General features: G+C 43.2%; 1 protein-coding gene across 5 annotated transcripts in view; it reads left to right on the forward strand.

Moving 5' to 3' along the window:
* Positions 1–27,594, forward strand: part of RUNX2 (RUNX family transcription factor 2) — a 257,195-nt gene that overhangs the window by 81,759 nt on the left and 147,842 nt on the right. For all 5 annotated transcript variants that reach the window (XM_070777443.1, XM_070777445.1, XM_019985968.2 and 2 more), the window contains one exon: positions 15,228–15,389. In XM_070777443.1, the coding sequence (XP_070633544.1) occupies positions 15,228–15,389 (162 nt within the window). The remainder of the gene's footprint in view (positions 1–15,227; positions 15,390–27,594) is intronic.

Consider the following 27,594-nt stretch of genomic DNA (forward strand, 5'->3'; position numbering starts at 1 on the left):
GTGAGTCCTTAATACAGGAATTAGGGCAAGATCCACATGGCTGGACGGTCCTACGCACTCAACCTCCAGCATCTTTGGGAGGCTGAAGTGAACTTCTCTCCTGTCCCTGTTTCCTCCCATTTCAGGCTTTTATTTGTGCAGCTGTTTACCATTTACAGACTAGTTTTACACAAAGTTCTTACTGAAGCCTTAAGGCAGTTGTGAAAAGTAGGATTTTTTGCAGGTAGAGGAAAAGGACTCTTCAAGAAATGTGTTTCTCTAGGCTTTTGGAGCTAGTTTAGTTGACTTTGAGTTCCAGACTCTTAGTGGGCAACCAGCATCATGGCCATTGAGTTGGGCAGGCTGCTGACAATCTGACACATGTCCTAAGGGACCAACGTCTTTTTCTTTCCCCCTAGGATATTTTTTAGGACCCTCAGGGACAAAACATTCATAAAAATGATGCATTATGAGTATCTGAATTATGCTTTTAAAAGACAGCATAATTGTTTTTGATAGTTAATGGACAGTTATATATGAACCTATACTCAAGGTAACCTTTTTAGGAGTATCTGGAAAAAAATGACGTGGCAGACATCATGTAGAATGATGTGGTCTTATTGATGGTTACCTTGACTGAAGTGAAGTCATTTCTGCCCAACTTCAGTCTGATTCTGTGTTCCCCTCCTTGGCAAACACGCTCCTTTAAGCATTAAGAGGATCCAAGAAATAGAGACAGATGAAGAGAACGAACATACGGATACCAAGGCGGAGAGATGGGGATGGGATGGATTGGGAGATTGGGATTGACATATATACACTACGGGTCCTAAGTATAAAACAGATGACTCATGAGAACCTACTGTAGAGCAAGGGAGATCTACTCAGTGCTCTGTGGTAACCTAGAGGGGAAGGGAATCCACAAAAAGAGGGGATATGTGTATACGTAGCGCTGATCCACTGTGTCGTACAGCAGAAACTAACACAACATTGTAAAGCAACTATCCTCCAATAAAAGTAGAAGTAAAATAAATTTTATTAATTAAAAAAATGAAGGAGAATCCCCGCCAGCTGGGTTTTGCCTGTGTTGATATTTGGCTGTCTTAGCCCTCAGCCTGCTGGGCTTGCACTGGAACATTTATTAGCGGGCCTTTTAGACACTGGGGAGCACAGTGTCCTAGTCGAGTGCTCAGTGGCCCCGCGATTCTTTGGTGTGAAAGGAGGTGGAGGTGAAGTGGGTGGGGCTGTGGCTCTGAGTGTGAGGAGGGCGAGCCCACGGTGGGCACAGTGACCGTAGCCGAGCAGGAAGCGTGACTGCGGGTGAGAACTGTAGGATGTGGGGAGTGGGAGTCCTCTGAGGTCTCGCTCCTGCTTTTCGACCGCTGTGGTCCTGCTCACCTAGAGGCTTCTTTTGTCTTAAGGAACTGAAATCACCACACTCAACACAGGTGGTTGGAAGTATCATGCTTTCACTTGGGTGGTGCTGAGCTTTCATTTCTGAGGTTACTGTGGAGTCTTGTCCTGCCTCCTTCCTTGGAGATCTTGTGGGCAGAATAGCCAGGAAAATTTGCTGTGACCATGCACACGTGTGAGCAGGAAAGCTCTTTAGAGGAGGTTGCCCATTACAATCATCATGAAGAAACAGCATAAGTTCTGTGAGTGAACACGAGTATTAGGAAAAGTGGAGTTCAGGTCCAGCTTGTGCTGGCTTTGAAGGATAAGGCTCAGTATGACCCTGTGAGGGGCTGGCCATCAGTGTGCCATGTTGTCCCCACAGCTGTTGACATCATCCATAGATGAGCTGCTTAAAAGTCCCTGGATTTCTGTTGGTTGAAATTCCCTTTTTAAATGAAGATGCTCTGGCTTTATTATGCTTTTACAAAAAGATGAGAGGGGTAATGTTCCAAGAAAAATCAAGTTTTTGCGTTCCAGAATCTTGTCATTGTAATTTCCTCCTGTCTGGAATACATGATGCTCAGTTACTACCTAGTTGTGATAAGGAGAACCCATCTCTGATAAGACCTCACTCTCTCCTTCCCTAAGACTGTTCCATCTCTAGCCTGACTTCAGGACTGTGCCCAGAGGAAGTCTGGGTTTCTTTCTCTCCTTTGTTCCCAAAGCACCATCTTTCTCTTTTTAGCTTGAGCTTTACATATATGTCCATATGTGTACATACATGTATTGGTGTTACTCGTTGCCTAGGGACCCTTCTTTCCCCTTTTTGCCTTTTGCAATGGATTCTGAGCAGAATGATCAGAAGAGGAGTCTAATAATGACATATTCAACTTCCTGGACTAACCCAGGAGAGGGGCAAGTCATGTATGCAGTTATAGGATGCTCTGATGGTATATTTTGATGTTGAATTGTGGATGGGTACCCAGGACTTCAGAGTCAGAGTATACTGTACTGTGTAATATTAATAGCAACAACATATTACAGATGTTATCAGTTTGAAAAGTATTTTCATTCCATTGTTTTTTATTTTAATATATGCAGAAGTATTCCAGGAATAAAATTGTATGGCACTATTCCCAGGGAAGACCATCAGATTCTTTCCAAGGCTTTGTTTATTTTGATAAGGACTTGCTTTTTTAGCTGTTTGAAAACAGTTGGCTGTAATAGTCTTTAAATGACAGATTTCACTGCAGACTCAGTATTGTGAACCCTCTTTCACACATAAGAAAACTGAGGCATCACGAGGTTCTGGAACTCTCAGGGCTGAAATTATAAGTCAGTGTCCTGGGAGGGTGAAGTCTGACAAGGTGGTTTCAGGTGGGGAGGATGTAGGGAAAAGGTTAGGAGAACAGTGCACCTTTGGGGCTGTCAGCAAGGTGAGTGGGCGGGGAAAGGAAAATGGCTTTGAGCATGGCTGAGGACCCAAGTAAGGACAGAGATGCGAGGAAGAGCCAGTCAGCAAAGTTATGATTGTCTCCTGCAGGGGTTGCAGTTTGTGAATAGAAGTGGGCTCTGCCGTGGTGGATGGTCGGTGGGAATGGCAATTTCTCGTGAAACTCCGTAGGACTTGGTGCAAGTCAGGGAAACAAGAAAGATGTGGGACCTCTTACCAATGTCTGGGAAGGTTCTGGAGGTTGGTAGGTTAGAGGAAAGACAGAAGAATTTCTGAAGGGGATTTGGGTCATCTTGTGGCCTTGGAGAATGAGCAGCGGCCCAGGGGAGAGGTTAGGAGGAAGGATGGGAAGAAAACCAAGCTTCAGTTCAGGTGGGAAGTAGACGTCCCAGGGAGAGGCTGAGGGTAGATGGGAGCTGTTGGCTGTCCCTTAACCATTCCTCCTGTGACAGATGGAGGTCCTACAGCTTGCTCTGTCTCCTCCAGGGTTCTGGGCTGACTCCACCTTGAAAAAGCACAACTCTCTAGCACTGTCTTATCTGGGGGTAGGGGTTCACGTGTGCTCTGTTAATACATCCCAGGACCGTGTTGGCTCTTCGTCACCCCATCACAGTGTGGTTTGCAGGCCGTGGAGAAGGCTTGCTGCGTTCGAGGCAGCTCCCTCGGGCCTGTCTGGGAGTTGACCGACTGTAGCACCGTACGTTTGTTCTCTGAGGGTTTCACTGTGTCACTTTCACCTCCTCTTTCCGTCTCGAAGAGTTATGTTATAGCTCTGATTCTTCATCCACTATGTTGACTCTTCCTCCCAATTTCATCTCATCGTGAAGCTTAGGAAAGTTGCTTTTCACCCTTCAAGACTTTGCTAAAGATGCTGAATGTAACTAGGATTGTCAAGCCCTCGAATATACTACTGTGTTCCTCTTTCAAGGCTGACTGTGACCCATGTCAATGATCACTTTCTGGTGGGCCTTTTAAGTACCTGTACATCCCATTAGAGGTAAGGTATGTATCTTGCTGAGGTCAAGATGCACAGCAGACAGAGGACCTTTCTCTTAACCTATTGCTCAAGTAATCCTGGGAAACAAGTTTTTAGTGAACCCATCCCGCTTTCTGATACTCACTTTGGGGATCAAGTGTGAAGCGCTGATTGTACACAGGCTGTCAAAAGTGACTCCAGTGTTTTTAGTGGGCTGCAAGCAATGATTCCAAAATGCTAGTTGCAATTTAGATTTTACCAATAGCAATGCCATCTCCAGAAAAGGTCGATGGGGTGAAATAATGTAAAAGTACAATTATGTAGTAAACTTTAAAGGCATTATCTTCAAATAATTTAATAACTGTCATATGGACAAGGAATCCCAGGTAGTGAACCTAAGATTAGGAGTGAACAGAGTTCCAGGAAAACATGCTTTCCTTAATATAAAGAACTTTGCAGACCCTGCTCTGTCACATAAAGCCCTTTATCTGCCAGTCTCCATACATTCTTGCAATACTGTGGGGCATAATTCATCTTGGAGCAGACACTTGAATTCATTTAAAGCAGTAGGTTGCTCTCTCTTATCTCCTCACCTGTCTTGGGCCTTCATTTCCTCTTAAGCATGTTTGTTCTGCTCGTTCTGTTTGGAGATTGTTCTTCTTGATAGGGAAGATTAAATCAAGTAGTGTTGGGTAATTTTCCTTTCTAACTGTCATCAGTAAAAATCATGCCCATTGTTCTCCAACTCTGGCATCTGTTAGCATCTCCTGTGGAACTTGTTACAGGTACAGAGGCCCAGGCTTTACCCCTGAACCAGAAGGTATGAGGTGGAGCCTGCCCAGATCACAGCTGCAGGCCCCAGGCCCTTGACCTGGGGCTCCCCTCGCCCACCCAGAGCCAACCTGCTCCAACCCAGGCCTCTCAGGGGTTCATCCCTCTGGTTGGGCCACGTGCAGAGGCAGCTGTGTGCCTCTGGCTGCTTCCTGGTTCCCGGGATGCAGCTCCTGAACTCCACCCTGGCCTCCATTTCAGCTGCTGTTTTCCCTACACGCCCTTCCCAGTCCTGGGCTGGACTTCTGCCCTGTTTCTATTGTGATGTTGTGAGAGGGAGATTTAAAAAGGTACGTATCTGATGATGTCACCTTGTACTTAAAAACACCCCCATGACCTTCCACCGCTCTTAGTATAAAGACCAACCAACACCTCTTGCGTGGTCCGACAGGTTCTGCATAGCCTGGGTCCTTCCTGCCTGTTTTCCACCCTCTTCTCAAACTGTTTTGAACCTTTTGTCAGTCATCCAACCACACTGGCTTTCTCACCTCTTCAAAAAAGAAACTGTACTACCTCTGTCTCCGGAACTGGGTATATGCTGTTTGCTTAGCCTGCAGCCCTTTTAACCCCACCTGAGTATCCTCTGGACTTCTGCTTGCCCTTCAGTTCTTGGCTTAATCATTGCATCATTAGAGAAGCCTTTCCTGGCTCCCAGGCGTGGCTGGAGTCCCTCATGGCACATTCTTACAATGCCAAGAACATCTCCTTTTTAGCACTTTATCACAGTTATATGATTAGTTGATTAATGTCAGTTTCTCCCACCAGATTGTAAACTCTGTTGAGGGCATGCAGACTCTTTATTCACCATTCATGTCTCTAGAACCTAGCAGAGTACCAGAGTAGGTGCTCAATAAACATTTTCTGAATGAATGAATGAGTGAGTGATGGGAGACAGTTCTTAGAACCACAGATAATAGCATCATCTATCCGGCAAAAGGATCCACCATGCCTGGGGACCTTCTATGACACCCCAACTGCTATAAGCTCACCCCCCCTGGATGTTAATAGCCCGAATTGAACTTGAATTTACTGCATTCACTTCAATATTGTGATTTGAACTAAGGTCACGTCCCCTGGCCAATACCACATCCCTGTCATTTCTCAGATTCTGGTCCTACCTGTTTGTGACTAGTTCCCTTTCCTCTATTGCCTTTACTCTGAGGCCCTAGATATGCTGAGGCTGAGACCAGGTTAGCTGTGACATGTGGTATGCCCTCTCATTTCTTCTATTAGGTTTTTCTTTGAAGTAAGGAAATTCCCTCATTTTCTGTAGGACAGTGATGAGTTCCTTCCAGCCCCAGATTGGTGATTCTGAAAAAACACCTCTTTTTGCCTTGTCTTAGCTTCCTTCTGGTTTTTCTTTTAATATTTTGTTAGAGGTGGTGATGTCTTAGACTGTATCATTTCTCATTCTCTCTTCCACTATCGTCTCTTAAGATTCGTGGAGATTCATGGAGCCCCTCTCCTTGCATTGTTTGTATTAACTCCTAGTGGCTGGTGTACCCTGTGAGGCATCTGGTTTTATCCAAACAGATTGCTGCTTTTTTGGTCAAATTTCAGTCTTTTTTTTTTTAATTGGTGTGTAGTGTTTTTACAGTGTTGTGTTAGTGTCTGCCTCACAGCAAAGTGAATCAGCTATACGTATATCTCCTCTTTTCCAGATAGCCTTCCCATTTAGGTCACCATCAGAGCATTGAGTGGAGTTTCAAATTTCAGTCTTAAGCTCTGTGAATCGGTTGGGTTGGTTTTCTGCCAAGTGATTCTGGCCACCTTGGTCAGTTGGAGAGAACCCCGACTGGGGACAAGGAGGGAGGTCAGAATCCTCCTTTTGAGGTCTTCTTTGCTGACATGGGTCACAAGCTGCGCTATGAGAAGCACCCTGAGTGTCAGCTCCCCTCTCCCAGCTGCCCCGGATCAGCCCAGCAGGGCTTCAGTAATTTCTGGTGAGCTACCATCTCCAGCAAGGACTGAGTGTAGTAGGGTACCCAATTTTTCAAGTGGTTAGAATCATAGCATTTTATCTTCGGAAAACATCTTAGAGACCATCCATTCTCATGTTACACCTGACCACAGCGACAGTCAGAGAGGAGGAATCATTGGTGTTTGATTGCACAGTTAGCGCCAGAGCCCCCCCGTCCAGGGTTCCTTTTGCACCCCAAGAAGCCTGTTTTTGGACCATGTTTCTTCTTGGTCAAGAGAACCGGAAGTGAGTGGGAAAGTACATTCTAAATGTCCACTTAGTTATTGGCAGGGTTATTAGAGAAGACAGGGAACTTAACATTTAGCATTTAGTATAAATGTTAGGAAGTGTGAATGAATGAATGTGAATGATGCATCTATTTGTATTATGAATGATAGTAATACGACAGAAACAGTCTAGGATAGGAAATTGTAAATCTGCCTCCCTCCATTGAGATTATTGACTTTGGTTGCAACGGAGAGGCAAAATCTTCAGGAGAACTGTCTATGCAATTCATGTTAAATACCCCAGTTTTCTGAAGAAATATTTGGGGGTTTTCCAGCCTAATTTGAGTGCCGTTGAGGGGGAAGTGGGTAGAGGAGAAGGGGTGGGAATATGATGCTCTTCTAGTGATGCCCCCTAGTATAGCAGGTGCTCCCTGGGGGCGCATGGCTTGGGCAGAAACCACTGGCCACTGTCCTGCCACATCACCCAGCAGCCCGCTGGCAGCACAGACAGGAAGGAGCCACTTGTGTGCTGGTTTGGGCTTGGCCCCATTGGCTGGTTTCCTCCCATCTCTGCGTGAAGTTGAACACCGTATCCAAGGTGTGCCCTGTTGCGAGCAGTTCTCCGGAAGCAGTCCCCGTTTCACACCCGAAAGGTGCGAAAGGTGTCTAACCAGAGTGTTTACCAAAGGGGACCTGTTCACAGCAACTCCTGAGTTTCCATATGTACCTTTCCCTGTTCTTTTTCTTTTTCTAAATTTGTTTTATTTTTTGGCTCAGTGGCATGCAGGATCTTAGTTCCTCAACCGGAGATGGAATTCGCATCCTTGCAGTGGAAGCACAGAGCTGCAATCACTAGATCCCCAGGGAATTTCCTCCCTGGGCTTTTCTAAAGCTCTCTGCCCACTCTCCTCTCCCCATTTATCTTATTCATTAAGGAAAGACTTCTACCTGCTCTCCTAGAGTCACTTGTTTTTCCTCTGGTGCTTTTTTAATTGACCTACAATGCCTTTTTTTTTTTTTTTTTCTAACCATCTGCCTCCCCCTTCCTCTTATTATGACCCTAAGTGTTCAGAGTTCAAGTGTGTAGACATGAAATGTAGTTTCTCAGTCATTTGAAAAGTCTGAGTACTCTTAGATCCCATGACTCTTTACAAATCATTTCAGGAAATGCATGATGCTGCTTCATTTTCCCCACACCCATTATTAAATTTCAGAAACTATGGTCTAACTCAAAGGAGAGATCTTGCTTTTCTCACACCCACGGTTTAAATAAATGCCAGTCTCCATTTCTGCCTGATACAGAGACCACATGAGATGCATGAGCCACTTCTCCCCCAGGTAGCATCAATTTCTGAGCATCTCCTGGGGATGTTTTCTTAGGTACTTTTATGTTCTGAGGTCTGTAGGATGTAAGGCAGATATGCCCAGTCTCCAGGTAGCCTAAGCCAAAGGAGCACCACTCTAGAAGGAGATCTTATAAGATCCACAATGATATCAGGGCACCATGGTTCATGTCTATCTTTAGAGCTTTTAAAGAAACACAGGTGCATGCTTTGACAGTTTTTGAATTAACTTGTCGTTTTATATGTTAGTCTTACTCTCCCCACCTGCTTGTGTAAGCTTTTGCACAGCAAGAAATGTCTTTAGGTTTTTTTTTTTTTTTATCTATTCCTTAGACCATCTCACTGCTGTGTAGGTTACAGAAGCTGTTCATGACAAGAAAAATGGATAGTTTGCTGACTCACCAGAACACCATGTAAAAACTTCTCTCCCCACCCCATCCAGAAAGCCCTTTTAAGGGTGGCAGTTATGACCATTGGTACTTTGGAGGTGAGAAAGGGACAGCTAAATAAGAACCTTGCGCTCAACTTGAGTTGAGAGAGAAAGTGCAAAGTGTTGGGAGAGAAAGTGCAAAGTGTATGCAGGTCCCTGGATTTTGGTGTCTTTTTATTTATTAACTTGTTTTATTTTTTATATCTTCACTCTGTATTTAATTACTTTCGGCTGTGCTTTGAGGCATGTGGGGAGTTGGGAGAGAAAGTGCAAAGTGTTGGGAGAGAAAGCACAAAGTGTTGGGAGAGAAAGTGCAAAGTGTATGCAGGTCCCTGGATTTTGGTGTCTTTTTATTTATTTACTTCTTTTATTTTTTATATCTTCACTCTGTATTTAATTACTTTCGGCTGTGCTTTGAGGCATGTGGGGAGTTGGGAGAGAAAGTGCAAAGTGTTGGGAGAGAAAGCACAAAGTGTTGGGAGAGAAAGTGCAAAGTGTATGCAGGTCCCTGGATTTTGGTGTCTTTTTATTTATTTACTTCTTTTATTTTTTATATCTTCACTCTGTATTTAATTACTTTTGGCTGTGCTTTGAGGCATGTGGGGTCTTAGTTCCCCAACCAGGGATTGAACCTGTGCTCCCTCCAATGGAAGCAGAGTCTTAACCACTGGACCACTGGGGAAGTCCTGTCTTTTTTTTTTTTTTTAATTAAAAAATTTTATACAATTTTTAAAGGTTACTTTCTGTTTACAGTTATTACAGAATATTGGCTGTATTACCCCTTTGCTACAAAACATCCTTGAGCCTGTCTTATACCCAATAGTTTGTGCCTTTCTGGTGTCTATTTTTAAAGTTCATCCAACAGATGTTGCTTCAGCTAGAAGCTGAAGGGATTCCTTTTGTCAAGTGACGTGACTGGCTCCTTTTTATTTACCTGGCACTCTTCGTAGCTAGACTTGGTCTGCTGACACAGAGGAGACCACGATTTCTTCTGAAAGCATGCAGCTGTAGATCTGAGGTGTCCAGTCAGCATGACCTCAGAAGCCAGGTGCTAGTTGCAAGTGTGCGTCCCCAGTTAGACTGGGGGCTCTTCTCTCCTCAGTCATCCCCAGCACCTCCAGGAGCTCAGCCCTAGGTTTTCTCTGCCATTTAGTCGTTGTGATTAGTTACATCCTGCTGTGAGCACGGCTGCCCATTGTATAAGGAAGACCTGACTTTCTCTCTCCCCCCACACACCTTTTAGGTGATAGGAGAGAAACTTGGGGGAAAATAGGGGCGGAGACCTATTAAAATGTTCATGTGTGATTTCATATTTCAGGTTTCTCAAGCACGAAAGAGTATGTGCCCATAAAAAAACCAGCACCCAAGGTCTTGTTTTGCAGTGATCATATCCATTTAAAAACATCTGTCAGTGTTTTGAATGTCCAGAATATAGTAATAAAAATAATATTGAGGCTGTTTCCGTAGATTGCCATAGAGAAGTACTCAATTACTGTTCTTAAAGCACCCTAAAACTAAAGTGTAGCAGCAGTTTTGGCTATGAAATAGAGTTCAGTTATTTTCTGAAAACTCATGGGTGTTCATAGGTAATTTCAGATCACCCAGGATGTGCTACCAAGACAGTGATTGGTACCTTGAGCCTCTGAGGCCCCCAAATCAAGGATATTCTTATTTGTGTTGGATTGGAAGGACAAGGTGCTTCCTTCCATGTGTCTGTAGACTTGACAAGAGTTTTAGTGTAACTCTGGATGGAGCAGAGGGAAGGAATGCATTATACTAGCCCTGTGGGGCCCAAGGTAGATGAAGATCGTTTCTTGTTAATGGTTAATTTGTAGGTTTGTCTTAGACCTAGGTCCTGCACTCACTATTCCCTATTAGTAATCTTAGGATTGATGCCTAAAAACATCCGTCACCTGCTCTGAGTCATCCAAGTTCAGAGTCAATCTCAGAAGTCTCAGGTTTCTTCAGGAAGTTGAGTTCAGAAATCACTGGTGAGATCGGGTTAAGGTGACTTTTCTCTATTGTCAGCCTTAATAACTGTCCACAACAAAGCAAATGTGCTGTAATCATATGTTTATAAGATTACATTTTCTTAGTGGTTGGGCATTTAGGAAGTCAAGATCTTTTATAGCCATTTTTTCCCCCACTAACAGTTTGAAAATGTTGACGCATACAGTATTAGAAAAGACACTGAAGTGATTAGGATTTCTTGGTCTGGGAGAAGCTAGGATGAGGAAGGAACGTGACTCAGGTTAAATGATTGTCAAGGCTATCGAAGCGACCAGACATAGTCTCAGGTGTAGTCTCCAAACAGCAGACTTCAGAACTGCAGGAAGCTTTCTTAAAATGGCCTTTTGCTAGAATAAGAGGTTAAGCGCTGGAAACATAAATACAGAACGAAGGCTCAGTAAAGGAGATGCTTTAATAGTGGTGAACGTTTACTGGGTTCTTTCCATATGCTAAGCTCTTTCCTACATGACCTCATTTAATCTTTAAAACAACTTTAGGAGGGAGGTCTTCTTATTTATCCCCATTATTAGGAACCTTGAAGTCAGATAGGTTATAAAATTTGTCCAAGATCCCACAGGCCAGAAATGAGGAGCTGGGGTTGATGAGGCCTCATTCACAGGGTGTTAGAGAAAGACTGGGGTGTTTGGAAACCAATCCTTTTTTTTTAAGGTTGCAGTTCCTTTTCAAAATTCCGTAGACTAGATCTAGTAAGCCCCATATGGCGGTTCTTGTGTTTTGTTTTTCTTTAGTAACTCTCCCTGTGGTTGTTCGGTTGCCAAGCCCTGTCCTATTCTCCTTAAGTAGGTCTTTATCATAGAATCTTAGGATGGTGACCTTGAAAGAGAGATTGGCCAGCCTGCAGCCTGTTCTTTGAGAGACAGAAAGCAAAGAGAGAGCTTCTCGCTTGTTTAGGGATAGTGAGAAGTTCTTTTTGCTAACACTGGGAATCTTCAGAAAGGCCTCTACTTAAAGGATAGTGATCCTTTGCTAGTTCAAGTGTGTATGCCAGCAGTCAGGAAGTTTATGTCAAAGCTAAAACCTCATCTGATACGAGTTCTTTTATAGCCTAAGGGGGAGTTAGAGAAAGACTAATTACTACTTCCTTATAAAATTCCATTATTCACTCCAGCCACCTCGGGAGGTTCCTGCAGTAGTTGTTTCTTGAGCACCTACTATGTGCTAGCCATTATATTGAATTGTGATGAGTCTGCTCTGGAACATCTTTAAGACTAACCGTAGACAACCCAGCCACGCTGGATAGTTTAGAGTCAGATTTTTTTTTGTTTTTTAAGATTTTTTGATGTGGACCATTTTTATAGTCTATTGAATTTGTTACAGTATTTCTTCTGTTTTATGTTCTGGTTTTTTTTTGCCTCTAGAGTCCGATTTTTAGTTTTTTTGAATAATGCTTAGCCATTCGCTCTGTTATTTAATCCTTATGATACTCTCTGAGACTGTATTATCATACCCATTTTACAGATGAGGAAATTAAAATACAGCCACATTAAGAAACACACCCCAAGTCACACAGCAGGGCCTTGGCCATGTGATGTGAGCTCCCACATCACAGGAGAATAATGATCATTTTCATATAGTACTTTAGAGTTATCAAAAGGCTTTTCTTGTGTTATTTCATGTAGTTCTGTAAACAAAAATGATAGTAGTTACAATTATACTCATTTTACAGATAGCAATGACCATTTCTATTTACTGTATTCTTTGTATGTGCCAAGGGTGGCAGACAACCTACTAGACAAGGTCTAGTCTGTGTAAATGCTCACAGAGCCCTGATAAGCATCCTGGTTCCCATTTTCCAGGTGAGCCACTGAGGCCCTCAGAATGCTCAACAAAGTGGGGAGCTGTGATTCAAACCCCAAATTGGCTGTCCACCTGGCACAATGAACTCTTGGCTATGTTTGCTTCACCATGCTATGCTGCCTCATTTTCTAGACGAGGAAACTGAGGTTCAGAGAGTTTGCTAGTACAGCCAAGGTATCCAGCTCACACATGGCAGAGCTGGGACCCCAACTCAGATCCTCTCATCAGAAAGGCCCCTTGTTTCCCCTTGTACTGAGCTGCCTCTCAGCTTGAGGAGAAATGCAAAGCTGTATCTTCCATTCCAGCTAAGTCCCCTGATTCCTTTGTGACATGTCTAAATGTCAGTGATTTTAGTCATTCTTTAGATTTCTTTGTATTTCCCCCACTTTTAGGCAGAGAGCCCTATACTGCTGGTAACGTGCTACAGTATGGGAGTGGAGATACAGATGAAACTGCTTGCTCAGGAAGTCATCTGGTGATGTTAGATTACCTGAGTCCCCTGTGCCCTGCTCATTTTGCTGTGTGGTTCTTATCCTTTGTATCTGTTAAAAATGGTGCTTGAGGGAAGGCCTTGTCTTTGTGAGATTGCTTTCTGATGTTGTAAGGAATGAATCTTTTTCCATCTGAAGATCATTTACCATTTATCTGAATAGCAAATGACATTAATGGTTAAAACAAGGAAGTATATCTGTATCAGATATATAACAGGATCAGGTTTGAAATGTTGCCGATCTATTACAGTCTCAGCCTTGAACATTTTAAAGCACAAAATTTCATTACTTGAATGATTAAATATCCATCCAATTTCTAAAGGAAACGTCTCTGTGAACCATTTACAATAGTTCTTTAATTCAAATTGCAAACTCAGGTAAATGTTCCTTAAAACAGAATTGGATGAAATTTTTCTGTATATCTGTGGATACAGTAAACATTCGATAAATATCCAGATGGATTTAATTATTTTGAGTCAAAGAAAGTATGTCCCATTTAGATAGTCTTTAAATAAATTGTTTCTGAATTGAACAAATAAACAAGAAATAGCTGAAACTAAATGGCTTTGTACAGAAAGACTGAGAGGCTTTAAAGGAGGAATGATATCAGAAAAAAACCCACATCTTGTTATCCACTTTTTTTGGGTAGAGATAAACCTGAATTGACTCAAATGTATTTATTGTTTTCAAAAATCGAGCTTTTCATTTTCAGAGGCTGATAGGTAATATGGGAATAATTTAAAAATTAAACCTATTCTAAATGGATTAGCTCCAATTCAGGTGTGTTTTAATCATGAAACAATTCCTGTGTCACCGAAAGTTTTTTTTAAAAGGCAAGAATTAGTATCACTGAGCATCTCCTGTGCTAGCCCTCTCTGCATGGTCTTCTCATGCAGTGTCCACATATTATTACTTCCCATCCCCTTTTACAGATGAGGAAACTGAGGTTCAGAGTCACTGAGTGATTAACCCAAAAGCACACAGCTTAGAAATATAAGTCTCAGAACTTGAACCTAATTCGACATGTTCCAAAATCCATGGCTATTCTGATATACAAAGCTGTTTTGAGAACAGCCTGGTGTATTGGAATTTTTTAAAATTAAGAAAAAGTGAACTTCGCAAAAAACAAAAAATGTTAAGAGAACTTAGCTTATGATTCTCTGTGTATCTCCAAGAAACTCTGTTAGAGATACATTGAAAGATATTACTAATTCTCAGCGGTTCACTCTAACCAGTCAGTTGCCCATTATTTTTATTATTGTAGTGACTGTAGGTAACTCCGGGCCACATTCCAAACATGTGACATCGTTTAAACAGATTCCAATAGGATTAAAGACATTTCCCTGTTGTGTTTGGGTTTTTTTCTTCCTGTCAGAAACTCATGTGCTTTACATCGAAACTAGATGGTGATAAAGCTTTCTGTTCTTGGTTAGTTTTGAAATTAAGTTTTGTTTTTTTCTTAACGGTTATTTTCTGGGGTAGCTTTAGCATCAGAATAACATAACTGTGCATGCTCACTTGCTCAGTCGTGTCCGACTCTTTGAGACCCCATGGACTGTAGCCCTCCAGTCTTCTCTGTCCATGGGGATTCTCCAGGCAAGAATACTGGAGTGGGTTGCCATTTCCTTCTCCAGGGGATCTTCCTGACCCAGGGATCGATCCTGTGACCACTGAGCCATCTGGGAAGCCCAACATAACTGGCTCCTTTCTTTCCTGTTGTACTTACACGCTGTCCCCTTTGTGCTCATCTCTGCCCCAAACTCCTCATCCCCATTGACCTGCCTGGGATGTGAACTGTGCTAAAATCACAGAATCATGCATTTTTAGAACCAGAAAGCACGTCTGAAGGATACTGACTGGATGCACAGCAGCAAAAGGCACCATCTCCCTGCTCTTTAATCAAGTAAATTGTTCCAAACATTTCTTTTTAAAAAAGAAATAAGTAATACATGTTCATTGGAGTAATAAATTAAAAAAAAAAAAGCACAGAAAATAAAGAAAATAGAGTTCAACTTTGTGAAGATACCCAAAACAGATTGTTTTCTAAATGACTGTTAGTCTTTCCAAATAGAAATATTTACGTGTGAGGGAGACAAATAGTCCTTATGCATGATGCATTTTGTTACTTTCATAGAGACTCGGAGTCTAGAAAGCTGTGTGCTCCACAGGGCCTGCAAGGGTGGGGTTGTGGGAAATTCGTCGTCCTTGTATAGTCTGATTTTTTTTTTTTCCCCTGCTTTATCCTTTCTAAGTTTGGGGTTGTGTGTGTAGGCCAGAGTGGCTGGTGTGCTAAGGATTTTCTTCTTCTTCCCAGACCCCAGGCAGGCGCAGTCCTCCCCGCCCTGGTCCTATGACCAGTCCTATCCCTCGTACCTGAGCCAGATGACTCCTCCGTCCATCCACTCCACCACCCCGCTGTCCTCCACGCGGGGCACCGGGCTGCCCGCCATCACCGACGTGCCCAGGCGCATTTCAGGTAAAGACCACACTTGATCTCAGAGCCCACTCTGGTGCAGGGGTGGGCCTGGGGCTGCAGGGTGGGCCTAGCTGTCTCAGCTACGCTCACAGTAAACTCTCCGTCAGAGGCTTGTGGACAGGGGTCCCACAGCTGCAAACCAGGTCTTCTGAATTACGGGGCTAGTGAGGGCTTGAACTTAAATTGAGGTCAAGAGCCTGAATCTCCACCAGACATGGCATCCTTTGCTAAGAGGACACTCAGTGTCCCCAAGGTCAATTGCATCCCCTTCGGTTGGCGCTGTCTCCCAACTGGGGCCTTCTCCTGAGGGTCTTGTGCCCGGCCGCCCAGCTTTCCTCTGCTTGCGTTCCTTTCTGTTCCTAACATCTGCCTGAAAGCCAAACTACAGCCTGAAGGCACAGCCCTCCGTTTCTAGAGGCTCTTAAACACCCAGGAGTTCCAGGTAGCCAGTTCAGAGAGAGAGAAACCACACACTTCAGATCCCCGTCAGACAGACACGAGTCACTCCAAGGACAGTGAGGCTGCAAGAGGCTTAAAGGGCCACGTGTTGTGGCCTCTGAGCAGCCAACTCAAGACCCAGGCAGCGCCATGAATCACACAGCTCACTGCTGTTGCTCGCAACGTGGCAGCCCCCAGGGCTCACCGTCCTCTCTTCCCAAGGCACCACGAAATTCTGTGACTCATGGTGGGGGTGTGTGTGATCAACATCCTGGCCGCACTTCCCCCCTCTCATAGACTAGCGTTTGTCCCTGGGAACCAGAGAGTATCCACGAAGATGTCAGATTGACAAGTGGAGGAAAGTTAAAGGCTCTCGGCCAACCCTCTGAGTCCTGTGAATAAGAAAAAAAAATCTGTCATACCCCCTGCCTCCGGACTGCAGCCCTGCCCCCATCAGTTCAGAAGCAGCCCTCCCCCACCCCCCCACCCCCTCCGTAAGAAGCACGCACGGTCGGACCCTCTGTGTGTGTCCGACACTGCTCTTGGCGTTCGGGCTCCATGCACCTGTTTGACTCCTGGCCAGGTTAATGCCTTTCTTTCTTTCTCTTTGTGTTTCTGTCTCTGTTTTCTCTCCCTCTCTCCTTTTCTGCAAAGCTCGAAGCCGGTACTCGCTCCGCTGGGTTGCACCACTGGCAAGCTGATGGGCCGCCCGCAGGCTTGCAGGTTGCGATTAGCTCAGACTCCTTTATTTCTTTCAACTTGGGAGGAGGGAAGGCTTTGTTTCTCAAGCGAATGGCAGGAAAGGGCTCTCGGGTCCTAAGGCCTTCACCTTTTCTGCCACAGACGGACTCCCGTAGGGGTGAGTAGGGAAAGCAGGGGTGGGGTGCGGGGGACGGGAACCTCCAGAGTCTTGGGAAAACCACGTGACCCTTTCTCATTCCGACTGCTGTTATTATTGTCATGAATCACATGGTATTTATTGGGGAATCTGCAGAGTGTAGAATTGTAGTGATCACTTCCCTTTACTGGAACGACTCCCTCCTTTAGGCAAACGTCAAGTGAGGACACGGGATAGATAGGATGAGGCAAGCACAGAGGGTAACCAGGGCTGATGCAGGGTCACAGGGACAGTGTTGGATGGTGCTGAGTTAGTTCTGGTCCTCCCTTATGTATTTTAGACTGAGTCTGTTTTTGTCTTACATGGGGCCAAGGTGACACTTTGCCAGGACAGATTTGTGCAACTTTGCCTCTGTTTAGGGTTCTTTGGGGCTTCTGTCTGTCCAACCCTCTGTGGCTGAAGCTGTTCGTCCTCTGGCTTTACCTGGAGGGAAAAAAAACCTCAGGGAGAGATGGCAGCTTTAGAGACATTTATCTCCAGCATTTTCTTTCTGAAGTGTATTCACTGGGAAAACGTTGACAATAACACTGGAAAACAAAAGCTGCCTAAATGGCATTTTATCATTTATCATGTGTAATATGGAGCAGCCAGGTTATTTGGAGGCAGTTTAATGATATCTACTGAAAGCATTTCCATGAACAAATATGACACAGCTTTCTCATTTCACGGAGGAGGCAGAAACTGGTTTATTATCCAGCCGTGTATTAATCTGAGGCCAAAGGTAGGAACGGGCTTCTGCTTGAAACTAGTTTAAACCTGAGTTTAGTCCAGTTTCTTCCTCCCACCCCAAACATCTCTATGAGTTGTTCCTGGCAGAGTAACATGGTGCCAGGGTGGGAGGGTCTGAGTAAACATGAGAGCGAAGAGAACAGAAAATCCCTCTTGTCAGCATGTAGCGAATCAGGAAGAAAGAACTAGATGTCAGCTGTCAGGGAACCAGAGGAGCCCTGCTTCCTCTGACCTTGCTCCTGGGTGTGGGGCTGCATCCACGCCCCGAGCACTGCTTGGTGGACTACGGGACCGAGTCTTCAGGAGTGAGCCCCGTCTCCAGTGCCCTTGGGACTGGTCCTAGGACACTGCTTGGATAGGAGTCTGTCTCATAGATTCTCAGGTGCCACACTGCATACTTTGTCTTGTTATTATCCCCCTCAATATCGAAAGGTGTCCCTAAGTTCCAGGACGCTATGTCTCTATAACATGGACAGCTAAAATATTAACCTCTGTTGCCATCTCCACGCAGTCCTGTGTTCACTTTTTGAGATGCTTTCCAGAATAGTTCCTGTTTTCTTTTACTGTAGAGCAATCCGTTCTCATCTCCCTAATCAAAACATTCTCATATGAGCTTGGGTGAGAAAGAATACAATTCATCACTTACACAGTAAGGGTGGAGATCCAGGCCCAGGTTTGAATCCCAACTCATACTCATATTAGGCAAGTTTCTCACTTCTTGGAAACTTTTATTATTTGTAAAACGGGGATATAATATTTAGCTGTTAGGGTTACTATGAGGATTAAATGAGATGCATAGGTGTAAAGTGTTTGGGCAGGCCTGACACACCATATGTGTGTCACACAGATTGTAGCTGACATTAAGGAGATAAAAGTGTTTTGTAAAAATTGTATGTCTATATATAATTTGTAGGCAAGCCCTGGCTTAAATGAATCAGTTGATAAAAGTCTAAACTTTTAAAGGAGTTATTTGCTTTTTGAAATGGATGGTCACAGAGTATATTTAAAACAAACAAAAAAAAAACTCATGAAATATTTAAATAAGTTATTACTATATAGCATTCATAAAGCACTTAACACAGTGCCTGACACAAAGAGTACTCAATAAATATTTGTCAGTACTATGATTATTCTGTAGACTATGAATTTTTATAGAGCTAAAAGGAACTGGGAGGCATTCACAAAAAGTCAGTAAAGCACTAAGAGAAAATAACTATTCACTTATGATGTCAGAAGATAGAAAATGTTAAATTACACTTACACGTAATTAGGCATGCTAATGTTCTTTTCCAAGGGATCACAAGCGTAAAAGTCACCAGAAATATCTTTCAGAAAGGAATATTCCTAAGGAAATTCCATTTTATCTGAGAAGACCATTGCAAAGAAATACCACAATTTAATCTATTTAAAGACCTTCAGAGAATCCAGTTTTACAACTTCCTTTTTTGTTGTTCTTTCTTCAGAGTCATTTATCAAGTGTGGCTGCAAATGCTCACGTAATGAATCACAATGATGACAGTGACACTATACCATGTATAGCCTGTTGTTGTTTAGGCACTAAGTCGTAGCCAACTCTTTTGTGACCCATTGGACTATAGCCCGCCAGGCTCCTCTGTCCATGGAGTTTCCCAGTCAAGAATACTGGAGTGCGTTGCCATTTCCTTCTCCAGGGGATCTTCCAACCCAGGGATTGAACCCACTTCTCCTGCATTGACTGGTGGATTCTTTACCACTGAGCCACCAGGGAAGCCTGTATATATGTCCTGTTCGTGGTGGTGGTATTGTTCGGTCGCTAAGTCACGCCCGACTCTTTGTGATCCCATGGCTGTGGCACTCCAGGCTCCAGGCTCCCCTCTTCTTCACTATCTCCCAGAGTTTGCTCAAATTATATATTCTGTAGTTTCCCCCACATCCTTTATGGAAGCAAGGAGTAAATAAAATAAGATGATAAAGATATATTACATGCAATCCCTACTTTATTGCAAAGAAAGATAAAAAACCAGACATCTCAAAGTTTACAGGGGGCAGTTCCAAGATTCAGGAAATATGTCTTTAACCTTGAGTAGTCTTTGGTATTATAAGAAGAACAATAGCAGCAGTTATAAGTTTGCTGCTGCTAAGTCACTTCAGTCGTGTCCGACTCTGTGCAACCCCATAGACGGAAGCCCACCAGGCTTCCCCATCCCTGGGATTCTCCAGGCAAGAACACTGGAGGGGGTTGCCATTTCCTTCTCCAATGCATGAAAGTGAAAAGTGAAAGTGAAGTTGCTCAATTGTGTCCGACCCTCAGCGACCCCATGGACTGCAGCCTTCCAGGCTCCTCCATCCATGGGATTTTCCAGGCAAGAGTACTGTAGTGGGGTGCCATTGTCTTCTCTGGTTATAAGTTTATGGCTGAACAATAAAGTGTTGTCATGTAACTAACTAATAGGGTCGACCTTATTGTATTGAGTTTAGATTCTATCCAGCTGAATTATAGAAATCAAGCAGAAACCAGTCTAGAGAGATCTAATGCCAAGAAAGCTCTTGAGGGTTGGTTCCTCTCCCCACCATACTTACAGTGATAAATATGGCCTTATCACATAATAATTGGGATTTAAGTAGTGACCCCATGTAACAGTCCATGTAATTCTCCAAGCCAGAATACTGGAGTGCATAGCTGTTTCCTCCTCCAGGGGATCTTCCCAGCCCAGGGATTGAACCCAGGTCTCCCACATTGCAGGTGGATTCTTTACCAGCTGAGCTACCAGGGAAGCCCTATAACTGACTGATACGGTTGACCTTATTGTACTGAGTTTAGTTCATATCCGGCTGAATTATGAAAATCAAACAGAAACCAGTCTAGAGGGATCTAGTGCAGAGGAAGCCCTTGAGGGATTGGTTCCTCTCCCCACCATACTTATAATGATAAATATGGCTTTATCACCTAATAGTTGGGATTTAAGTAGCACCCCTGAACACCCAGTGATTTTATATATTATCTCATTTCATCTTCAGTTCAGTTCAGTTCAGTTGTTCAGTCATGTCCGACTCTTTGCGACCCCATGAACTGCAGCACGCCAGGCCTCCCTGTCCATCACCAACTATCGGAGTTCACTCAAACTCACGTGCATCGAGTCGGTGATGCCATCCAGCCATCTCATCCTGTCATCCCCTTCTCCTCCTGCCCCCAATCCCTCCCAGCATCAGAGTCTTTTCCAAGGAGTCAACTCTTTGCATGAGGTGGCCAAAGTACTGGAGTTTCAGCTTTAGCATCATTCCTTCCAAAGAAACCCCAGGGCTGATCTCCTTTAGAATGGACTGGTTGGATCTCCTTGCAGTCCATGGGACTCTCAAGAGTCTTCTCCAACACCACAGTGCAAAAGCATCAATACATGATTATAAAAGATCCTTTACTCTACAGGGGTAGCCAAAGTTGTTTCTCACTGATTCTATTAAAGAGCAAGGTGTGTGGGAAGGCAGGGAGACTTGACAACAAACCAGACCTTGCATGGCTTCATCATTGTAATATTGTTATCACTCATGGCATTTTTGATGTTCAAAGCACTTGTGAGGCTTAACACAAAGATTATAATTACTTTTCTGGAGCTCGTTAAAAAATAGTATGTAGACACATAATTACTGACTTTCAAAATGTATTTTATGTAATTATACTCTTACGAAAAGATGTCTAGCTATTTATTGAATCTTATTCTTTGACTTATGAGTCAGAGTATGAGCTATTGTTAGCCTTCTAACGGAGACTTTACATAGGTTTATTCATTGCAAATAACTCCTCCCATCTCACCCATATAAGTTAAGTAACTTGTTTGGGTGGGTGGGTGAAACAGAAAAGAATACCTTTATTACTTTGCCAGGCAAAGGGGGCCACAGTGGGCTAATGCCCTCGAGACTGTGTGACCTGCCCTGGGGTGGGTAGTGAGGAATCTTATAGCATTCAAGGAACAGGGCATGAGTAGCTCATGGATGTTCTTCTGATTGGTTGGAGGTGAGGTAACAGGGAGTCAGCATCATCAACCTCCTGGTTCCAACCAGTTTAGGGTACATAGACCCTAGAAGTATCTTGTGTGCTTGCATGCTGAGTCCCTTCAGTCGTATCTTGAAAGTCACAACTCTTTGTGACCCTGTAGATGTAGCTGGCCAGGTTCCTCAGTCCATGGGATTCTCTAGTCAAGAATACTGGAGTGGGTTGCCATGCCCTCCTCCAGGGGATCATCCCAATCCAGGATCGCACGTGCATCTCCTGCGTTGCAGGCAGGTTCTTCACTGCTGAGCCACCAGGGAAGCCCTGAAGTATCTTAGATTAGCCTAAGTCTGTATTGCTCTTTGGCATTTTTTTCTGTGGTCTTGGTCATTGTACCCGTGGGCCTCTGTGATCCTTTTAGGAGGTTTCTTAGAGACGTAAGATACATGCATTAGATATACAGGATCATATATGTTGTCTGCCTTGGAGACCCTGGGAGAGGCCAATACAGGTTATGTGGATGCTTTTTCTCTACAATTGTAGGGTTATTTTTACATAAGACAGCATTAAGAACTATAATCTTTTTGAAGATCTTTTCTTTCTGTTTAAGCAAGCAGTCTTGAATTTATTCTTTCAAAATACTTAAATATCAACAAATGCCACTTAATCAACTGTACAGGACCACTAAGTTGTCTCCATTTTTGTGACTGTTAGTTGCTAAACTATAATATTCCCAAAAGTCAGCAGAATAGGGCTTAGTCTGATAAAGTTCCTAAAAACTATTTTATTACTTCCACAAAATCTAGAAATTGCAGAGGAAAAACTCCATTTGATCACTCAAGGTCAATCGGCAGGATGGTTCATGTCATTTCAAAGCCAGCAGTGTTTGATATCATTCATTTTTAAATATCCCTTCTATAGCTGAGTTTCTGTCTGTTCCTCTGGTTTGAGGGTTTGAAACCAGCAGCTTCAGTAATGTGCCAAGTATGTGTGGACATTAATTTTAGCAGGGCCACTCTTAACTCACAGGAGGGAGTGATGCCTTCAGAGAGGTTAAAAGGAAAACTCCAGCAATTAAATCAGAAAGGTAAAACAACTATAATAAAACACTAGACCATCTACTTTTTACTACAGAACTATTCCTTTATTAAGACCTACCTGTTTGGTAGACACACCTCTGCCATCTCAGCCACGGGCAAGTAATTAAGTTTAATAGGAGCCACTCTTATTTTGAAGAAGTTCTCTGTTTAAAGCCACAGAGGGGGAAGTTATTAAATTTAATGGACCCTAAACAAAGGCAAGCCCTGTGTTACCAAGTGAATATTCAATATTCTTCCCTATAATACTGACTGTGATTGGTTGGGTTATTTTTGCATTCTGTGAGTTAAAACTCATCTTGCTTTCTTTAGAAATAGGATATTTTCTGACACAAGCAGAGGGTATTTTTATCTTATTGCTGTAGACCCAGTTTCAAGGGCATCCTTGGACCTCAGCTGAGCATAATTTTTGAGTTTCTGATGCTGAGGATACAAGAATGATTTCCATTCCTACGAGATTGATTAGGGATAGTTGGCCCAGCTCACAAAGTTGACAAAACTTGGTTGTGTGACTAGTCACTGTTATTTGTAGCTAGAATGAGCTACCAAAGCACAGGATGAAACCTGGGTTCAAGGTTCAACTGTGGCCGTGTACGTGGTTCTTGTTGGTTGTTTTCGTTGAGGATTTATTTTTGATAACATGTACAGCCGCCCACACATGGAGAAAAGACTCAGTAATGAAAGCGATCTTGCTTAGGCGGGAATGGCAAAAACGTGGTTATGTATTTTAGTGAAAGATTTGCTGTAATCCCTTTCTTTTCATAGAAGTTTGGGTGCTTGAACCTAACTCGAGCAAAAGTATTAAAGTTAATTTTCGAATGACGCCGTGGCTTCTGTGGTTCACCGGGATCCACGTGAGGGTGGAGACAATTGAACTTGAGGAAACCTGAGTTTTGGTTTCATTGTCACTAAAGAGTCTTTGCATCTTTCTCAGATATGTCAGTTAATTTACTACACCTCCATGGTCTCGTGTAAGTGAGTTACTCAAGACTGTCCAGCCGCTTGTCTCAGAGGTTCTTCAGGGAGTATGATTGTGTCTGTCCAGGGATTTGTTGTTCTTAGGACTTTTGGTAAAGAAAGCTTGTCTGACCTGATAAATGTTAGTGGAAGAACTAAGTTATGTCATTCCCTTCAAAAGAGTAGAAACATACTATCATATATATTTGTTTTTAAACTAATGCTTATTTTTTAGAGCAGTTTTAGATTTCCAAAAAGTTGACCATAAGGTACAGAGTTACTATATCCCTCCCCAGCACCATCTGCACCAGCCCTTTTTTCTTGTCATTAACATTTTGCTTTTGTTTGGTACATTTGTTAACAGTTGACGAACCAGTATTTGGACATTATTATTAACTAAAGTCCATAGTTTACAATAGGGTTCACTCTCCGTGTTGTATGCACCTGTGGGTTTTGCCAAATGCTTAGTACCATGTATCCACCATTACAGAGTCGCACAGAATAGTTTCATTGCCCTAAAAAATCTCTGGTGTTCTACCTGCTTATCCCTCCCTACCTGCCCTCTTAACCCCTGGCAGCCACTAATCTTTTTCCTATCAGGATATATTTTTAGAATTTATTTTATTTTTGTGTGCTCTGGGTCTTTGTTGCTGCATGCTGGCTTTCTCTGGTTGTGGAGAGTGGGGGCTCTCTTTAATTGTGGTGCACGGGCTTCTCAGTACGGTGGCTTTTCTTATTGTGAAGCCTGAGCTCTAGGGCCCACAGATTTCAGTAGTTGCTGCATGCAGGCTTAGGAGGTGTGGCTCACGGGCTCAGTTGCCCCTGTGCATATGGAATCTTCCTGGACCAGGGGTCAAACCAGTGTCCCCTACATTGCAAGGTGGATTCTTAACTACTAAACCACCAGGGGAGCTCAATGTCTGTAGAGTTTTGTTTTTTCCAGAATATCATATAATTGGCATTACAGTATGTAGCCTTTTCAGACTGGATTATTTCACTGAGCGTTATGCATTTAAGGTTCCTCTGTATCTTTTCATGGCTAGATAGCTCATTTCGTTTTGCCACTGAATGATATTCCATTGTAAGGATGTTATTAAATTTTTAAAAGCATTCAGGCCATTCTCCCTGCACCTCTGAATACTACCACACTGTTTCCTTTTCCACTAATATTTTTTCCATTTAACACTTACTGAGCACCTACTATATGCCATAACTGTGCTAGGTTGTAAGAATACTCAAGAACATGTAAGACACAGGCTTGTCCTTGAAGAAGCTGACTTAGTGATATTTCTTTTTAGAAAGCATTTCATGCATTCCTGCCTGGGGGAACACTTCCTCTGTCTTAGCCATTGTCACCAAATGGCCCAGATTATGGCTTTCCTTATCTTTGGCTCATTTTTGAATGAAAACTTTCTTCTCATAGGAATGGTTTTGCTCATAGGAACGTTTACTATTTAGGTGGTTGTTCCTGTTGACTCAAGTACTGAACTGGCCCAGCTAAAAATAACAATCCATTTATGTGGCTACTTAGCTGCCTCCCCAAATACCCAACTCTCCTAGGTAACTGTGTTAGTCACTCAGTCGTGTCTGACTCCTTGAGACCCCACAGACTGTCGCCCGCCAGGCTTCTCTGTCCATGGAATTCTCCAGGCAAGAATACTGGAGTGGGTTGCCATTCCCTTCTCCAGAGGAACTTCCCAACCCAGGGATTGAACCCTGGTCTCCTGCCTCACAGGCAGATTCTTTACCATTTGAGCCTCAGGGAAGTCTGTCCTAGGTAAAGGATGCTGTTTATGTCCCAGGAATGCCTGGTGTTCTTCAAGTGTGTTGTGCTATTCCAGTTTGAGGCCAGCCCACTTTTCTGCACTGCTCAGACAGGGCCAGGCTGATCCTTCTCAGGCATCTTCTTCCCAACCATCCACTTTCCTCCAAACGAATCACTCTTTCATCCATTTCTCGTCTTTGTACGGACACACCTCTAATGTGTATGTATCTTCCTTTAATAATAATTAGATTACATGCTTTCACCCTCTCATAGGAGATCGGCGTCTTCAAGGACAAGCCTACGCCATATATGTTCTTAAGTATTCTTATAACCTAGCACAGTTATGGCATATAGTAGGTGCTCAGTAAATGTTTAATGGAACAAATATTCGTGGAAAAGATGACAGGGGAAAAAAGAAAGAAGAAGATAGGGAACTTCCCTGGCAGTCCGGTGGTTAAGACTTTGCCTTCCAATGCAGGGGCTGAGGGTTTGACCCCTGGTCAGAGATCTGAGATCACACATGTCACATGGCCTGGTTAAATTTAAAAAGAAAAAAGCAAACAAAATAAAAGGAAGATGGGCATGTGGGAGAAAATTAGAAGAAAGGGAAAAAGGAAAAAGAAGAAAAAAAGTTTTTATTCACCTAGGACAACAAATAAAGGGCAAAACAAGAGAAACTTTTATGACTGATAAGACAGGAAATAGCACAGTAAGAGTGTGCATGAGCAGTGTATATTTTTATCTCCAAGTCTCTCTGCAATGTGTTTCACATTTAGAACACATATCAAGACTGCATCTGTTTCCAGAACTCGCTGCTAACAGTTAGTAATCATGCCAAAACATACTTTAGGTCCAGCTTGAAACCAAATGATCAAATAGAGTTTTTGATTTCTAATTTAGAGTCTGACATTAATTATAGCTGTCATGTAATAAAGTGTCAAAGTCTTTTCTGAGAAAACGATAGAAATTGTATTAACTAAGCCATAAACTGAAGCAAAACTCTTTCTCAAAAACAGAGCAACAGATCTGGTTTGGACAACTATCATTTCTCATAAAGTCTTATCTTCTGAATTTTTTCTGTTCTCCCCTCTTCTTCCGGAGAAGGCAATGGCACCCCACTCTAGTACTCTTGCCTGGAAAATCCATGGACGGAGGAGCCTGGTAGGCTGCAGTCCATGGGTCGCAAAGAGTCGGACACGACTGAGCGACTTCCCTTTCACTTTTCACTTTGATCATTGGAGAAGGAAATGGCAACCAACTCCAGTGTTCTTGCCTGGAGAATCCCAGGGACGGCGGAGCCCGGTGGGCTTCCGTCTATGGGGTTGCACGGAGTCAGACCCGACTGAAGCAACTTAGCAGCAGCAGCAGCCTCTCTTCTTCTCCCCTTTTTAAACTCTTGTTGTATGATGAGATTTTGTGACATAAGACCTCACTGTCCTGGTCAGTGGTCTTTGGGCAAAACACACTTCCTCAGTGGCCCTCTTGAGGCCTGGCATCCAGAACCAAACTCTTTCATTCTCAGCCCCTGTTGGTGCTGGCTAAAGTGGCCTTGGTTCTTTGGTGACCATGTTACACTGTTTTCTTATATGTGCCTCTTTCTGTCAAGCTGCATTTCTTCCATTTTTTAACTTTTGCAGGTTTTTTTTTTTTTTTAGATCCAAGTATGGAAATTTATGGTTATTCCTGTTGTGTGTGTTAATTGCCCAGTCATGTCTAACTCTTTGTGACCCCATGATCTGTAGCTCACCTGGCTTCTCATGTCCATTTCCAGGCAAGAGTACTGGAGTGGGTTGCCATTTCCTTCTCCAGGGGATCTTCCTGACCCAGGGATCGAACCCAGGTCTCCTGCATTGCAGGCAGATTCTTTACCATTTGAGTCACCAGGGAAGCCCACTTATTCCTGTTAAGTTTTGTGTTCTTTAATTCAGGTAATAGCTTCTGCCTGACAAGAACTTTGAATTTTTATTAATTTCATCCAATATATTAGTAGTAGCCTTTTGCTTTCTTTCCTACCTGAGATGTCTTTCCTCAGTTCATTTCAGCCATTTCAAGTCAGTTCAACAAATACTTGGTACATGACTTAAAATGTGCTTAGGCAGGCAGTGGATGAAAAGACATTGTCTCTGGCTTCAGGAAGACTTCAGTCTCATTCAGAAGACAGGATGGGAATATGACATGGTTATATGATGATACCAGCCCACATGGATGCCAGAATACGCAAAAAATGCTCAGGATTTTAGTGAATGGGGATCTCTTTTGACCCCTGCATAAACTTAAAGTCTTCTCTTTGAGGAAATTAAAAAGCATTTCCATTCTGCTCAGATGATATTTTTATTCCGAATTGCTTCGACAATTAC

Source organism: Bos indicus, chromosome 23 (genome assembly GCF_029378745.1).
Source record: "Bos indicus isolate NIAB-ARS_2022 breed Sahiwal x Tharparkar chromosome 23, NIAB-ARS_B.indTharparkar_mat_pri_1.0, whole genome shotgun sequence".
Taxonomy (NCBI): domain Eukaryota; kingdom Metazoa; phylum Chordata; class Mammalia; order Artiodactyla; family Bovidae; genus Bos; species Bos indicus.